Source organism: Paralichthys olivaceus, chromosome 15, assembly GCF_024713975.1.
Source record: "Paralichthys olivaceus isolate ysfri-2021 chromosome 15, ASM2471397v2, whole genome shotgun sequence".
In the NCBI taxonomy this organism is placed as follows: Eukaryota; Metazoa; Chordata; class Actinopteri; order Pleuronectiformes; family Paralichthyidae; genus Paralichthys; species Paralichthys olivaceus.
The window spans coordinates 14,845,094-14,861,834 of record NC_091107.1 but is presented as its reverse complement, the minus strand read 5'-3'; the positions used below and the strand labels follow the sequence as shown (position 1 = coordinate 14,861,834).

At 44.9% G+C, this 16,741-nt stretch overlaps 1 protein-coding gene across 3 annotated transcripts in view; it reads left to right on the top strand.

Moving 5' to 3' along the window:
• LOC109628403 (cell adhesion molecule DSCAML1-like) overlaps positions 1-16,741 on the top strand; it is a 51,806-nt gene that overhangs the window by 24,272 nt on the left and 10,793 nt on the right. The window contains exons 4-20 of one of the 3 annotated variants that reach the window (XM_069509964.1): positions 4,203-4,349; positions 4,440-4,718; positions 6,001-6,276; positions 6,429-6,725; positions 7,662-7,934; positions 8,694-8,978; positions 9,158-9,277; positions 9,367-9,543; positions 10,133-10,332; positions 10,812-10,908; positions 11,051-11,179; positions 11,258-11,425; positions 12,074-12,144; positions 12,786-13,026; positions 13,871-14,017; positions 14,604-14,759; positions 16,343-16,482. In XM_069509964.1, coding sequence (XP_069366065.1) covers positions 4,203-4,349; positions 4,440-4,718; positions 6,001-6,276; positions 6,429-6,725; positions 7,662-7,934; positions 8,694-8,978; positions 9,158-9,277; positions 9,367-9,543; positions 10,133-10,332; positions 10,812-10,908; positions 11,051-11,179; positions 11,258-11,425; positions 12,074-12,144; positions 12,786-13,026; positions 13,871-14,017; positions 14,604-14,759; positions 16,343-16,482 — 3,203 coding nt within the window. Of the gene's footprint in view, positions 1-4,202; positions 4,350-4,439; positions 4,719-6,000; positions 6,277-6,428; positions 6,726-7,661; positions 7,935-8,693; positions 8,979-9,157; positions 9,278-9,366; positions 9,544-10,132; positions 10,333-10,811; positions 10,909-11,050; positions 11,180-11,257; positions 11,426-12,073; positions 12,145-12,785; positions 13,027-13,870; positions 14,057-14,603; positions 14,760-16,342; positions 16,483-16,741 lie in introns of those variants that run through there. The other 2 variants (XM_069509963.1, XM_069509965.1) reach the window with 2 other exon arrangements.

Here is a 16,741-nt window from a genome sequence, read left to right as displayed (position 1 = left end):
CCCTTCAAGGCGAGAAACCACTGCCTTTGACCATCAGCGGTGTTGGGCAAGATAAAGACTCCAGGGATCAGATTGTACTTTAGTGATCTGCCAGAAGGAAAAGGATGTGAGCTGCTCATTAGCCTTTTCCAAACTGATTATTTATGTCCATACTGGGAACTCCCATAGGAACAGCAGTGTTTTTTACTCAGAGGTATGAGTGCTGCATGTTCCTGCACTCCCTGTTTTGTTTTATCCACAGGAGGTGGATGAATTTTGGACAGGTTAGTGTCAAAAGATAATTCTTGCTAAAGCCCCTTTTGCACTGATCAAAACACTCCTAACCAAAAACATCTGGCTTTTGTCTGCAATGGGAATGGATCCCATTCCGCATTCAGTCCCGCATCACATGACTCAGCAGGGCACGTAGGTTTTCATCAACTCTGGCTCTGATCGTAAGTGATGGAAACATGGTGAACCTGGGTGAACGTCTGACAGCAAGGAGAGAGGTTTACGGTTCATTTGTGACATTGACCATGATGCAACAGGGGAAAAACACACAGGCAAACTCCTCTACTGACAATGTAAAGAAATCAATAACCCCTTTTTTTGTCAGGTTGACCCCACGTTTAAAATACCTATGTATACCCACTAAATCTGGAGTTAAAGAGGCATAATAGAGGAAAAACTGTTCTGTCCTAAAATTGACTATAGTCTGGATAGTGAGGAGATTTGCCCCTGTAAAGCATGTAGGCCAGATTCTCTTCCAAGAGCTAAATCAGGATAGAGAAGCCCAAGTTAGTTTCCAAACTGTGCATACAACTGATAATGAACAGGAGTAAAGAGGATTTTAAAAGCCTGTTATCTTTATTCTGAGCTGCAGAACTGGACCAAACTCCAGACAGAAGCTCAGGAAGTAAAAGACAGTGTGTTATATTGTGTGTGTGTTTGTGATTATTACACAAAACCTATGCGCAGCATCTGGAGGGCTATTTTTAGCTATTCATACTAATACTCGCTCTTTTTTTCACCAATTCACCTTAATGGTTTTTTTTCCCCAGTCAAGTGACACAGAGGTTTTCATTTCATTGTTGCATCCTTGATGATTGTAAACAAGCCGCACTTTAATAATTGCTGAAAGTATGCTGAATTGGTAACAGGATGGCAGTGAGAAGACCCTAGCAACAGGGAGAGGATGAAGAAAGCGTGAGAGTGGGAGGGAGGGAGAAAGATGCAGAACATCAATAAATAATGGCCCCACTGAGGAGGTGGAAATATGGGCCTCGTTATCTTTGCGCCGACGCCTTCATTTGCATGTGAGAAAATGAGGCTGCTACTAACTCACACACGCGTACGCACACAGGCTACAGTATATATCCTATTTATAGACTCTGTCAAGCTTTTGTTTTTCCTATTCTCTTTCTCGCACATTTACACTTCCATTATTTTCCTCTTCTTTGGAATTTGTCGGAGCAGTAGGTCTGGTCTGCTGTGTGACTGCGAGGCCGCAGGCATTTTGTTGGATTACAAAAAATAAAATGAATGAAAACCTGTATTACACAAGAGAGGTTTGCTGAGGACAAACAGCACGATTAGTTTGAGCAATGCCTCGTTTTCCACGTCACAGAGCGTTGCAGTGCCCAGTGTAAGGCAGGTGGACTTAAGTGCCTTGCAAACAGGTGACTTTTCTTAACTTTAACTGAATCTGCGTCTGTGTGTGTTATTGTGCATGCACTCCTGAACGTAAATTCAATTTTATTATGGCCTTAATCCAAAAAAGTTTTGTTATTAAAATAAAAAGACATGAAAATGAAATAAGGGTGAAATTGTAAATATTTTTATTGATATGAAAAATGGTCAAATGAAAATGTCACTTTTAAATATTCAGATATGTTTTTTTTAATTGTATGTTTAACATATTCGTTTAAGAAATAACTTTTGATGATTTCAGTTTTACATTTGTCTTTTCACATATCCACATCATTGTCCTGATCCTGCACGTACAAAAACAGTTTAAAGTATTTCCCCCTCAGGACCCCTTCTGCAGCCAGGAATCACAAACAATTTAGCACAATTTTTTCCTTGAAAGCGCTTCGTTGAGACTCTGACCAAACTCATACAAAATCCAACAATGTTGCCATCCTCTAGGCAACACATCCTCTTTCATAGCTTTCCCTCCTGGCTGAAAGAGCCACTTACAGTTGATTATAAAAAAAACACTTTAACCATAAAAACAGTTCCTGCTGATCCTATTGGAGAATCCCATTTGTTATTTAATGGTCACTTTGTTTTAATCAGTGTTATGCAAAAAATAATGGTGGTTTTAGTTGCTATTCATTTTTTAAGAAAGACATACATTTTTTAGACATACTCTTAAAAATATATATATATTATTTAGTTAAAGCTGTGGGCAAATTACAGGTTACTGTTAAAATGTTATACCTGTATTATTATATGGGGGAGGGGAAATTATGTAACAGCAACTGCCAACCATTTTGCAATTCATAGTTCCTGCATGCATGTCTGCATGTTTTGCTGCAGCTCTGTGTGTGTGTACGTGTGTGTGCGTGTGTCTGAGCGGGTGCGATGCACATTGGCTCTGTTTCTTGTTATCTAGTCAAGTCAGCATGAATAAAAGCTGAGGGAGCACAGTGATTTAGTAATTAATATTTTACTCTGTCTGCCACTTTGCCACTCAGAGACCGAGAGCAAGAGGCTGGGAGAGAAACAGAGGGAAAAGGGTGAGACAGAGGGTTCAACACAAAGAGATGAAGAGCGAGTCGACTATAACAACAGAGTTAAGCCGGACAGATAGCGAGGGAGATAATGTGATATTGTGTAATCTGCATTGTTTCAGTGGCTGTGGACGGGATAAATTCAGCCCGCTGCTGAAGACAGAAAGTGTGGCTGTGACAGATCCAGCTGACTCTCTCTCACTCCCCCCTCTCTCTCTGCCTATGTCAGAGTGTTGTGACAGGCGAGTCGTCGGTGTTGTGGGAGTAGCAGTCTTAAAGTGCTCATTATCCTGTAAGGCTTCATTCTGGGGGGCAAACAAAGGCTGCTGTGAAATTGCAGCCTGTGCCTCCTCTTAGGTCGTACAGTATGCTCCATGCAAACACGCGCATGGCCCATAACTGCTACCTTCAGTTTACCCACTCAACCCTCAGCAAGACCCCGACAAACACGAAGGCTTGTAGGTAAAATATTGATGATGATAAACACAGGTGCACGTGAATGCTGCACATTCAGCTGTCGGCTGGATGCTTGGATCTTGAATCAGACCAAGTGACAGTCAAGAGCTGGAAAAAACTAACCTCTTATTTTAAAGAATCAACCATTGAAACTCCCTCTGATATGTAAACTTTGTAATTAATACACGTTCCAGACTTCATTAAATCACATTTAAATTCACTAGATTGTGATTTTTATCTGGATCCACACCAAATCGCAGACTCATAAATATCAGACCCCTAAACATACCAGATTTTAAAATTAAAATCCATGAATTATCAACAAGGTTAAATACAGTGAAAAAATAAATCCTGGATCCACCCCAGATCAGGATCTGCACCAAAATGTAATAAGTTCTTACCTGACCTATACCACATCCTCACACCGTTGTGTGTGCAAGTGTACTTGTGTGCCAGACAAAATATGCAATATTAACAGTTATATTGAGAATACCTAGTGCTCACTGCAAACAAACATCTGTCTTCCCTCTGTTTCTGTTGTTCTGGGCACAGCATGAAAATTTCAGGTTGTTACCACATAACCACGGTTCTCTGAGCAGCATGAAATGTGAAACACAGAACAAACGCTATGACCAAGAGTGGGCAGGCACCCGTCACTCAGCGGTGCACTTGATCACCGCACTTGAAAGGTGCGAGGGAGAAAACTAACGTTTAGATAGTTTGCCGATGATAGTGTGGTGCTTAAGAGTTTTACATTGTGCTTAAAAGGGGCTATAAATCTTTTCTCTGCTCCGTCTACGGGTGGTGTAAGTGACCGCTGTGTGTCCTCAAGGCCTTGAGAGAGTGCCAAGTTTTTGGAAGCAGTGTTATCAGGCAGGTTGTGCCAACTGTTCAGGCTGCTGTTTGTTCATCACACAATACGGTTTTGCAATGAGCATTGTAGCAGAATAATCATGTTAGTGTATGTTTGTTTCTGTTTGTCTAGAGCTTTCCTTTGGGGACATTAACCTTTACTGAATGTGTCTTCCTCAGGGAACAGGTTCTCCCTCACCTCCTTTGGAGCTCTTTACATCTCTGATGTTCAGAAGGAGGACGCCCTCTCCACATACCGGTGCATCACCAAGCATAAGTACAGCGGCGAGACGCGGCAAAGCAATGGAGCCAGGCTCTCCGTAATGGGTAAGCAGGTTACTGTTGTCAGTTCACCCACACTGCTCTTATGGTTCGCTTTGTCCTGAGAAAAAGTTATTCCCATCTTTCTCTCTCTAGACCCCAACGAGTCCTCGCCCACCATCCTGGACAGCTTCCAAGCAGGGGAGGTGCAGGCAGGCCAGAGCATCGAGCTCCCCTGCACCGCAGGAGGTTACCCCAGCCCCACAGTACGCTGGCTGAAAGACGGTCGCCCGTTGCCCTCAGATGCCCGCTGGACACGGCGTTTGACAGGGCTGACCATAAGTGACCTGAGGCAGGAGGACAGCGGCAGCTATGCCTGCGAGGTCACCAACAGTTTTGGCTCAAAGGAGGTGTCTGGACAGCTTCACGTTATAGGTGTGTGAGCACACACATACTCACACACACACACACACACACACACACACACAAACACACACACACAAACACACACACACACACACACACACACACATTCACTAAGACACTGACAGACTCCCACTCTGTCTCCTCTGTGAATCACCCTGGCGAACAGACACATTCACAAATGTCTTTCTTTTTTTGGTTTGAGGCGCACGTATAAGTCACACCTAGAGTGTGTCTGTAACAAACGTGTGTGAGCTGTATGATGCCCCGTCATATCAGCTCTCAAAAAGAGAGACAGGGCAGTAATTCACTGAGACTGAATCCATAACACAGCTGCCAGCACCATTCACCGTCAGGGGGAAAGAGGGTGAGGAAGACGGAGATAAAGACGAGGGGTCACCGAGGGGCCGATCAGACATCCAGACACTGCTGGAATGACATTATCTATAATGTTATAACAAGATAATAAGTGTGGCGGAGACAAATGTACATTGTGTTATGTATACAAAGAAACAAAGAGCGGAGGAAGGCGAGACAGAGGGAGAGAATAGAGAGGCGGTAGGCTTTGCCAGTGGGCACATCATGGCAGCACACTCTGTGACTCTGACAGGGTGAGGGGGGAGGCACAGCATTGCCCCCCAGCACACACCACCAGCTGCCTTATTGCTCACTGACATTTGCACACACACATGTACATACTCCTTCTCTCTCTCTCTCCCTCTCTCTCTCTCTCACACACACACACACACACACACACACACACACACACAGTGGACAGAGATGTGAAGCGATAACTCCAGCTGCTTTTTTAATGAGTGTGTCAAACTGATTGAGTCACCACTGCTGATTGTACTCTCTCTTTCTCCCCATCTCCATGAACATACTGTGTGTATGAATCTGTGTCATTTTTAAACCCAGTTTAATTATTCAAGAGTCATGTAAAAGATGTAGAAATGAAAGGTTATTTTTTAATAATAACTATTATTATGATGGATTTTAAATTTAAAATTTTCGCTATGTTAAAGATAGTAATCTAAAAAATTCCTGGATTCCCCGGATCCGCACCAGAATCCTGGCCCAAAATTTACAAACGCAGACGAAAACAAAACCTTTGGTAGATGTAAGAATTATATTTGTATAGCAGTATAATAATAACACAACATGAGCGGGTTTACAGTGAAACATAGACACAGAAAATATAATAATACAATAAATGAATTGTGTCAATAAGAACTATTTTTGCGATTGTGCTGTAAACGTAACTGTTTTCTGACCTTGTGCATCCTCCTCTCAGATCCACTACGTGTGACCTTATCGCCTAAGAACCTGAAAACAGGCATCAGCAGCACCCTGTTCTTCACCTGCACTGTGGAGGGCTCTCCAGAATACACCATCACCTGGTACAGGAATACAGAGCCCATTGTCCCCGACCAGCACATCTCCATCCAGGGGCAACACAACGACACGCTGCAGATCACTGCGGCACAGAAGTTCCACTCCGGGGCCTACCAGTGCTTCGCCTCCCGAAAGGGCCACACTGCTCAGGACTTTTCCATTATTCTGCTAGAGGGTATGTGGACAGAGATGGTCACATGGAAGTTTAGATAATAATAATTTGTCATGCCTTTTAAGACATGAAGCAGAGATAGTGTTATAATCTACATCTGCATCCACAATGTATATCTCAATTTTATCTGTCCATTCTCTCTATTCTCCTCTCAGATGGTACTCCTCGTATCGTGTCTTCCTTCAGTGAGCGGGTGGTGAACCCCGGTGAGCCTTTCTCCCTCATGTGCGCGGCCAAAGGAGCCCCGCCCCCGTCGATCACCTGGACGCTGGACGACGAGCCTGTGGTACGGGACTCCACCTACAAGACCAGCCAGTACACCCTGTCGGACGGCCTGACCGTGTCGCACGTCAACGTCAGCAGCCCGCTCATTCGGGATGGGGGAGTGTATCGTTGCGTCGCACGCAACTCGGCCGGTAGCGCCGAGTACCAAGCGCGCATAAACGTAAGAGGTGCCTGTCTGCTTTTCAATATAAATGCACTCTACACCTGAATCTATACAAACACACATGGGCTTAGTGAGAAGAATAGGTCACATTTATCTATCTATCTAGTAGGGGTGCAACAGATCACATGACTCATGGTTCGGTTCGGATCAGATCACTTTCTTTAGTCATGGATTGGATAAATAATGAACCAAAGAAATGTATACTTCTCAAAATAATATGAGATCTTTAGGTGCTATTTGCCTCATGCTCGCTCGGTCTCTCCCTCTAACAGGCACAATAGTCCATAAAGTTTTTACTGTCCACGCAGACAGTCAAAGTTTCAGCTGCAGCTGTGTGCATTCAATGCAGTGAGCTCTGTCACACAAGAACTTCTATTTCACTCTGTTTACCTGCCATTTGGGCTCTGTTGCAAATTTCCGTTCTTACTTTAAGTGACAGCGACAGTGAACTTTTATTTGACACTTACCTGTAAACTTTGCAATTAATCCTACCTTCCGAACCATGTTCTGTTACACCACTACTATCTATCTATCTATCTATCTACCTATCTATCTTTCTGTCTATCTATCTATCTATCTATCTATCTTTCTTTCTTTCTTTCTATCTATCTATCTATCCATCTATCTATCTTTCTATCTTTCTCTATATATATATGCTCAATTACTTGTATACACAGAATATCTGGCTAGGCTAATAATCAACAAATATCCTCAGTCAGATTTGAGTAAAGGGAGCACAACTAACCTCCCTCTCCACCTGTCAACTTGCCCCAATCACTCTCTCCCTCAACCTTTATCTCTTCACCTCCTGTCTCCGTGGCTGCTCCCTTACTCTGCCATGACCTTCCTCGCCTCATCTGCCCCTCTCCCCGACTCTCTGTGTCTCTCTCTCTCTGTCTCCTCCCCCCTCCACCCCCCCCTCTCTTCCCTGTGTCTCCAGGTCCACCTCGAATCAGACCCATGCGGGACATCACCGCAGTGGCGGGCAGGAACACCTACATAACGTGCCGCGTGATTGGCTACCCGTATTACTCCATCAAGTGGCTGAAGGACGGCATGCAGCTGCCCGATAATCACCGTCAAGTGGTGTTCGAGAACGGCACCCTGAGGCTGACGGACGTGCAGAAGGGCGCCGACGAGGGCACCTACTTGTGCAGCGTCCTGATCCAGCCCCAGGTGTCGATCAACCAGACCGTCCACGTAACTGTCAAAGGTAAAGAAAAATTGATCCAAATGGATAAAAATCATCCAGATCATGATGTGAAACTGCAAGAGTGGCCGTAGTATTCCTGCTTTAATAGGCCAAAATACAAAATGTCTCCAGGAGGAAATCTGGTTCTTTGCCTTGCACTGGTCATGTTGATAAAAGCATAACCATCGTGTGCACAGTTTACAGATGCAAAAAAAAGATCTCTAGATATCAAAGTATCCAGTCACTACAATCTGGTGACACTCAAAGTTGTCGACTGCAGATTAATGATAATAATTTTTGACAGATGCAGATGTTGATTTTTGGCAGATTCAAGTTGTACTTTGTGTCTGTTTTTTGTTTCGTCTGTGAGTTGGGTCACGATGGTAGCACGGCAGCTGCAGAGGTGTTTAAGGGAGTGTGCATGTGCCTGCATGTGAGTGTGTCTCTGATTTAATTAGATGAATAATAATGAAGCCTAGATTAAATCCCCCAGATGTCTCAGCTGTAGTACCCCCCACCCCAACCTTCATTACTATGGCAACGGAATGACTTCCTCCTGCCAATTGGACTCTAACCAGAGCAGCTATTATGGGTACAGGAGATGGGGGGGTGGGGGGTGTTGAAGAGGGGGAGAAGAGGAGAGGGTCCCACTGGCCAATGACCTTCTCTCTCTTTCTCCCTCTCGCAGCGTCGCTCCAGATGGCCACGCTGCCACTCTTCCACATCTATCGCTTCCTGTGTTCCACTGACTCGTTGCACTCTTCCTCTCTCCCCCACCAGTACCGCCGCTCATCCAGCCCTTTGATATCCCCTCTACCTCAGTGGGGAAGCTCATGTACATTGCCTGCGTGGTGTCATCTGGGGACATGCCCATACGCATCACCTGGCACAAAGATGGCCAGCTCATCGTGCCAGGCTCCGCCTCTGGCGTCGGAATCGAGACCAAAGAGTTCATGAGCTCCCTCCAAATCTCCAAGGTGACACTGAAGCACAACGGAAATTACACCTGCATCGCCAGCAATGCCGCTGCCACCGTCAGCTGGGAGAGACAGTTGATTGTTACCGGTGAGGGACTGATTGAGTGGAGAAATGCACAGTGATGATGAATTAGGTCAGATCAGATGTGATAGTTACTGTGTAGAGGCAGCTTAGAATGATACACATTATTTTAAGAGACTTCCATTTTGTACCCTTTCTCCTCTCAGCTTCTATTTTAGTTTTTTAATCTAAGTTTTGTGTCTCAGTTCCACCACGGTTTACAGTGCAGCCCAACAACCAGGACTGTATCTACGGTAAAGCTGGAGTTCTCAACTGCTCTGTGGAAGGTTATCCACCCCCGAAAGTCATGTGGAAACATGCCAAAGGTAAAGGCATCATCCACACAATATTGCAATAACGAGATGACACGGACAAGGACACATCAAGGCAATGACACATGTTTTTATCTGTGCAGGTGTGGGAAACCCTCAGCAGTACCACCCAGTCCCTCTAACCGGCCGAATCCAGATCATGTCGAACGGCTCTCTGCTCATCCGACATGTTCTCGAGGATGACCGGGGGTACTACCTCTGTCAGGCCTCCAATGGAGTGGGCTCAGACATCAGTAAGAGCATGATCCTCACTGTCAAGAGTAAGTGTCAATCTTTCTCTCTCTGGCTTCAACACATTTCCTTTCATAAGCACATCTCCTGGCTTGTGTGGTGCAGATACAGAGATAAGTCTGAGCTTTTTGAAGGTGGGATCAGCTCCTCTAGGATGCACTTTTGCCCCCAGGCGAGTGCGGCCTGTACTGAACATAACAAAATCCTGTCTGTCCAGCACACCCTTAACTATGGCTATCTTTGATATTGATTGATGTGTTCTGGCTGCCTGTCTGTGTGCCCCTGAATGTTTGGTGGGGAAAAGGGCTAATGAATTAGTGATGAAAACAAAACCACAGGAACCCCCCTTCAATCAATAATCTATGTCTGAGGAAATGAGGAGAAGAGAAGCAGGAGTATGGGAAGAAGCGAGGAGGAGGGCATACAGGGAGGAGGTAGCCTGAGAGGGCCAGTGGGGCTTGAAGCGTGAAATGAAAATGGAGAACCAATGGCAGAAACAGAGATGTCTATACATCTGTAATATATCCTCCGTTTCCAATATCACATCTCTGTTCCCTCGTCTCATTACTCCCCGTAATGCAATTCGTCACACTGACATGTGTCTGTGATTCTGCTCAGTTCCTGCCATGATCACCAGCCACCCCAACACCACCATGGCAAGGAAAGGCCAGACCAAGGAGCTGAACTGCACAGCGCGGGGAGAGCAGCCCATCATCATCCGCTGGGAGAGAGGGGACACCGTCATCGACGCAGAGAGGAACCCACGTTACTCCATCACCATCAACAAGAAAGGGGACGAAGTTATCTCCACCCTAAAGGTCAGATTCAGACTGCAACTCTGAGCAGACCCAGAATTTAAAAACTGAAAAGACACCGTAGAGCAAAGTGATAAGAAAAGCCCATTTACTCATTAATGAAGATATTTACCAACCCAAACCGTTTACACTTTTCAGGCCATTTCCATTTTGGTTGCTCTATTCTCTCCAGAATAAAGTGTAAACATTTCAAAACAAGGCCACACAAGGCAGACATATTCACCAAATTCAGCTCTGCACTTCCTCTAACAATACACACAATAAGTGTGAAGCCATTAAGAAGAATGGTTCTCTATATGCGAGCCAGAGTCATACAGATGGACAGAAAGATTTCTGAAATGGTTAGATAGAAAATCTGAGCTAACTGGCAACAGATGTAAGATCTAACTTATATAGATATAGGTTTTTAGGTGTTGACTGTATTACTGTAGAAGATGTTCATGATGTGATGTTTCTATATCCTCTGTTTGTCTTGCTCATAGCTGAACCCAGCCGAACGAGGAGATTCTGTCTTCTTCTCCTGTCATGCCATCAACTCCTATGGAGAGGGTCGAGGTCTTATCCAGCTCACTGTGCAAGGTATCTACACCACGTACCATGTATCTCTCATAAGACTTGCTCTATTCACTAAAACTTTTGCATCACATAACTAGCCTATTGTAGTAGGATCAGGTCTGGTGGGGAAAAGCTCTCACCTCATCTTTCTCTCCAACACACACAGAACCACCAGATCCCCCGGAGCTGGAAGTGAGGGAAGTGAAGGACAGGAGCATGAACCTGCGCTGGATCCAAAGGTTTGATGGAAACAGCATAATCACCAGCTATGACATTGAGTACAAGAACAAGTCAGGTAGGTGTCCTAAATTTAAACGTGCATTGCAGATTTTTTTAAAGATACGTCTTTAAAATCAAAATCTTATCTTTTCAGACTCCTGGGATCACATGTACACAACCAGGAACATCTCACCCACCAACAACCAGGCCAACATCGTAGAGCTGCACCCGGCCTGTGTTTACAGCATCCGCATGTACTCCTACAACAAGATTGGCCGCAGCCTTCCCAGCAAAGAGCTCACGATTAGTACTGAAGAAGCACGTGAGTTATAGTGATTCTCTGTTCTTGTCACAACCTTAGACACGAATGCTGGTGGACTCAAATGCACGACTCAAGCAGGTAGTGAATATAACAATAAGGTTTATTTTATGTCAAAAAGGTGCTCTCACGGAGGATCAAAAAGTAACAAAACAAAACACTAGCAAAACTATGAATCAAACAAAAGATCGTAAACATGAATAAGCACACAAACTTGGCAGCGAAACTCTCTTAACGCTTAAGGACAGAACAAGACAAACTGGCACAGGACAAAGGGAAATGAGGACTATTTATACATGAGGAAGGGGAAAACAGGTGATACCAATCAGGGGCGGGGAAGACAATCACCAAGGCGGGAAAATCACACAAAGGGAGGAAGTCAGGGTCTGAAACGAGAGGGAAAAGGTGAGTACCAAAATAAAACAGGAAGTGCACGACGAGACTAGTGAAGTTAAACTTAACACCAAGTGCTCAAAACACACATGACTAGACATGAACTAAACACAGGCATGACATAACTTAAAACACGACCATGAATAAACTTAGCATAATTGACGAGACATTTCTTATGGCTATCGTACATTTTCCTTTGTATTTAACTGGGCGATGTATATTGACAGTCACACTTTATCTGTCATCTTCCATCAACAGCACCAGATGGGCCGCCAATGGATGTAATCCTCCAACCGATGACATCCCAGAGCATACGGGTTACATGGAGGGTAAACTCACTACTGTTGTTTGTTAAGAGCTATGTGTTAATATTCAGTGGCTATGTCTGCACAACAGTTAAGATATAAATAAACCAAAACAACGACTCATTACTTACTCAACTGGTCTTTGGATAAAGCAAGTCCAAATGTTTAAGTTATGATAAGCATTGTAACAAGTAAATATCACTATCGCCTCACAGCATGAAGGTTCGTGTTATGAATCCAGGTTCAGTCTAAACTATGTGAATTCTGTGTTCTCGCTGTATCTGCATGGTATTCATGACTTTAAGTTGACCATAGATGTCAATGTTTGATTGTCAACCATTTGATTCACTGGCCACCTGTCCAGTGCCCAATCACATTTGAGCAAGCTTGGGTTGCCTGCAGTAAAAGGTGTGGATAGCAAAAGAGGGGGAAAATGTTGACTGACATGAAATGCAATTTAATTTAAATGCATTCATATGCATATATCTGTTAATAGAGATTAGCCAAAATGTTGTCTGGACCTAAAACACCCTCAAAACATATCACTGTCTGTATATATTTCTGCCAAATACCTGAACAGTTACACAGTGACTTCAATGCACATTGACATGGTTTAAGGTTGATATGCACTGTTGCATGAACTGCTATCACCACATCTCTTTCAGGCCCCAAAAAAGGAGCTGCAGAACGGGGTGATCCGAGGTTACCAGATCGGTTACAGAGAGAACGGTCCAGGCAGCAACGGACAGTACAGCATCGTGGAGATGAAAGCTACAGGGGACAGTGAAGTGTACACCTTGGACAACCTTAAGAAGTTTGCCCAGTACGGGGTTGTGGTCCAGGCCTTCAACAGAGCAGGGACAGGCCCATCCAGTACTGAGATCAATGCGACTACGCTGGAAGACGGTAAGAAAAGTAGATGGCAAAAAGACAAAGCATAGGGGAGAGGGTGTCTATCTATGTGATGTTTCAGAAAAGTAAATACGGTAAAGTGCAAAAACAGGATGAAAGACACATAAATTAACAGCTAACATACAGATATAGACACATGCTAAAACAAAATGGCAGAAATGAATTTTTAGCACATCCCCCATTATTCTTTTCACTTTAATTAGCACCCTCATTAGGCTGGTAGAGAGCGAGAGAGGAACAAGGAACCCCATTACTCTCTTGTCTGCCCACTCTACCTCCCTTTTCTCCTTCTCTCCTTTTCTATATCTTCCTCCGCTTGTTTTCCTCTTCATCCTTGCACGTTATTTTTGCTCATATGTTTCTTTGGGCAGTTCTGATGGACACTAAGAGCAACACAACTGCAATCACCTTAAAAGTGAACATTGTCTTCCTTCAGATTTTATCCTCCACACCTCATCTGCATTTTAACCCCGTTAGGTTTGACTGTTTTGCTATTCATGTTGCTCTCTCCATCTCTCTCTCTCCCACTCAGGGCTTCCTCCGAACCCCCCTCTATACCTCCTCCCCCCCTCTCTTCACTGCTCTAAAAGCTAGCAGCGAACAAGGAGCCATTCAGAGCTAATTTGAGCTTATTTGACTGATTTATTTCAGCGGAGATTGCCTGTGGGTTGTGGTGTTGAGTAGTCATTAATTACGAGTGCTTCAGCCGCCATGCTAAATCAGCCAGGTCTTCTTAGCGACAGCAAAAAGCATGGATTTTTAGACATCATTCAAACAACCTAAAACAACCCATATTTAAATGGTGCCACACTAACACTTGTCCCCTTTCTCTCCTCAGTGCCCAGCGAGCCCCCACAGAACGTGCGAGCCATCTCTGTGACGTCGGACGAGGCGGTGATCACGTGGGCCGAGCCTCCACGGCTGACACTGCACGGTGTGCTGAAAGGCTACCGGGTTGTGTTCTGGTCCCTCTTCCCTGACGGAGGTGGGTGCTGTGGGGGCCAGGCCCAGTGGCCAATGCAGAGTAATTATCACCTATCTCATTCTAAAACTATCCCCGCCCTCCCACCCACCACCTACATACCTACCTACCTGTCAGTGTTGTGCGTCAGAAAGTGTTAATGTGTGTCCACTTTCTCATGAAGCACTTTCTCCGTTCCTTTGTATCGCTGAATTTGTCCACGTTTGCCCTTGTTTCTTTTCGTAATAGATTGTCAAGTCTGTTGTTGCTCCCTGAGATTATAGTGCTGTAGTTGTGTGTTTTTGCTTCTATGAATGTGTCATAGACGTTCATATTCAACTCATTTGCAGTGTTTTGTTGGAAATGGCTTCCAAAAATCTACAATCATTTCTTATTCTAAGTATCTTTAGTAACCCATAAAAAATGTGGGACACAGATCACAAATCCCAGTGTGTGCTTTAACATGCTTTCTGTAGCTTCTCTACTGCTGCCTTGTAATCCAGGCCATAATCACATTTCCTTCAAAACATTTTTATCAAACCAAGAGTTGGTCTGTGTTGCCTGTCCGCCACCACCAGTGCTCTCTGAAACAAAAGTCCTCTTCCATTAGAATGGGGGGAGATGCAGAACATCACCACGACCCGTGAGCAGGTGGAGCTGCGAGGGTTGGAGAAGTTCACCAACTACAGTGTTCAGGTGCTGGCCTACACGCAAGCTGGAGACGGGGTCCGCAGCAACGTGCTGTATATCCAAACACGCGAGGACCGTAAGTTTACACATTCAAATGTATTCATTCATGTATTTCAGAGGGTTGTTTGGTGTGAGGGTTAGGGAGATGGAAGGGGGAAAGATTAAAAAAGGGTGCTGGGGTCCATCTCAAACCCATGACAAAAGCTCATTTATGCCGGGAACCTCCATTAGCAGTGTTAATGAGAATTAAGAGGCTTTGGCCCTCGGCTCAGGGCTGAGGGAGGCTGGAGGAAGACACCGCAGGGCAGGGAGGGGTGTTCATTAGGACCATACAACATCCAGGAGTCAGCCATCAGCCCGGGCCTGCGTCTTTTTCCACCAGCCCCCTTGCCATAGGCCTAAGGATTAACTCCTCTTGGATTAGAGAGAATTAATTTTGTGCTTACACCATTGGAGGCGGGATTACAGCCAGATCCGTGTCTCTTTATAGAGGAGGGGGCGGAGGAGGGGGCCCCGGGGTTGAAGATGGAGAGATAGGAAGGTGATCATACAGCCTTTCCTCGTCTGACAAAAAGACAACATAGAAATGTCACAGCTGAAAAGTGTATTAGCGCTGCACCGTGACATCCCGTCCTCTGATTGGCACAGTGGTGCATAATATATTCATGTAGGTGGGGCTGTTCACTCCATACCATTGTGCCCCTCTTCCTCATCAACACAGGGGCTGTGCTGGCTGTGCGGCAGACTGTCAGCAAATTTTGGGCAGATTTTGGGCACCAGATGGGACTTAACTCTCCCTCCTCCCACCGCCACTCCTACTCTGACATGGAGGTCCAGTTATGATAATGATGACTGCCTACTCTTACTACCCCTCCCCGTCACCACACCACCATCATCTATCCCCCAGAAACTGCACCTATCATTCTCGCCATCCTCTCATCTCCGCCTCCCTTTTATACAAATGTGCCTCGCTTCATGTATCCTTTCAGAGTCTGTGTTGTTTTTATCGCCGCTCGTGTGATGTACAGGGTGAAGGAGTACGAGGGCTAGTTCAATGATCAAGGGGCCTCACATACAAGAAAATTGGGGGGGATGGCTTTACAGGGCTCCTTCTTTAGATCCCAGATGAGGCCCACTTTTAGACACAAGTTATATTTATGTGGGGATTGAAAAGACTTGACACTGCGAACCTCATACTGAGAAGCCAATGTAACAAAAGCACCTTTAAAGGAATCCAGCACCCTGATGTGTTTTTTACTGAAGTGTGCATTCATTTTAAACCCTGTTTGCGCCTTTAGCTTGTAATAAGAGTATTACGTGGTGTCCAGTGTCGAGCTGAAGTGGCCAGCAGAGGATCAGACACTAGTACTGTCTAATCTGTTTGTGGGTTGGAGAGTTAAGAGAATGCTGGGTGTCACAGAGTCAGAAACGCTGACCAATGTCTGAATGAACATATGTCACAGCCGTCCACCCAAAGGGAGTTCTTCCAAGTCCTCCCAGAGCGGCTTAGTGCAGGATAAGACCACCAATCTGAAAACAAGCCTGCTCACTTTAATAGGCATCCGACACCCAGCATGTGTGTGTACAAAACACACACACAAGCACATACATATATTCATCCCCTCCATGCTGATGTTCCTATGTTTTGTTTTTGTCTAGTTCCTGGTCCACCGGCTGGAATTAAGGCAGTTCCCTCGTCTCCAAGTAGCGTGGTTGTGTCCTGGTTACCACCCCACAAACCAAATGGTGTAATCCGCAAGTACACCATCTACTGCTCCAGTCCAGGTTCTGGACAGCCAGTAAGTCTCTGCTCTGTGGGTGCGAATCATAAACGACCAGTAGAAAATGTCTCAGGTGATTGAGAAGCAAAGAATTTATGAACTTGATAAAAATCAACCAATTAAAACAACTGATTTGTAACCACTCCTATTAATTGAACCTGTGTGTGTGCATGTGCGTGTGTGTCTCTTTCACTGTGTTTGCACCATCGCTTTATTTCCTGCCCTCCCAGATGAACAGATGAGGTTGTCTTGGCAACGTGATGAGACGTAGATATGC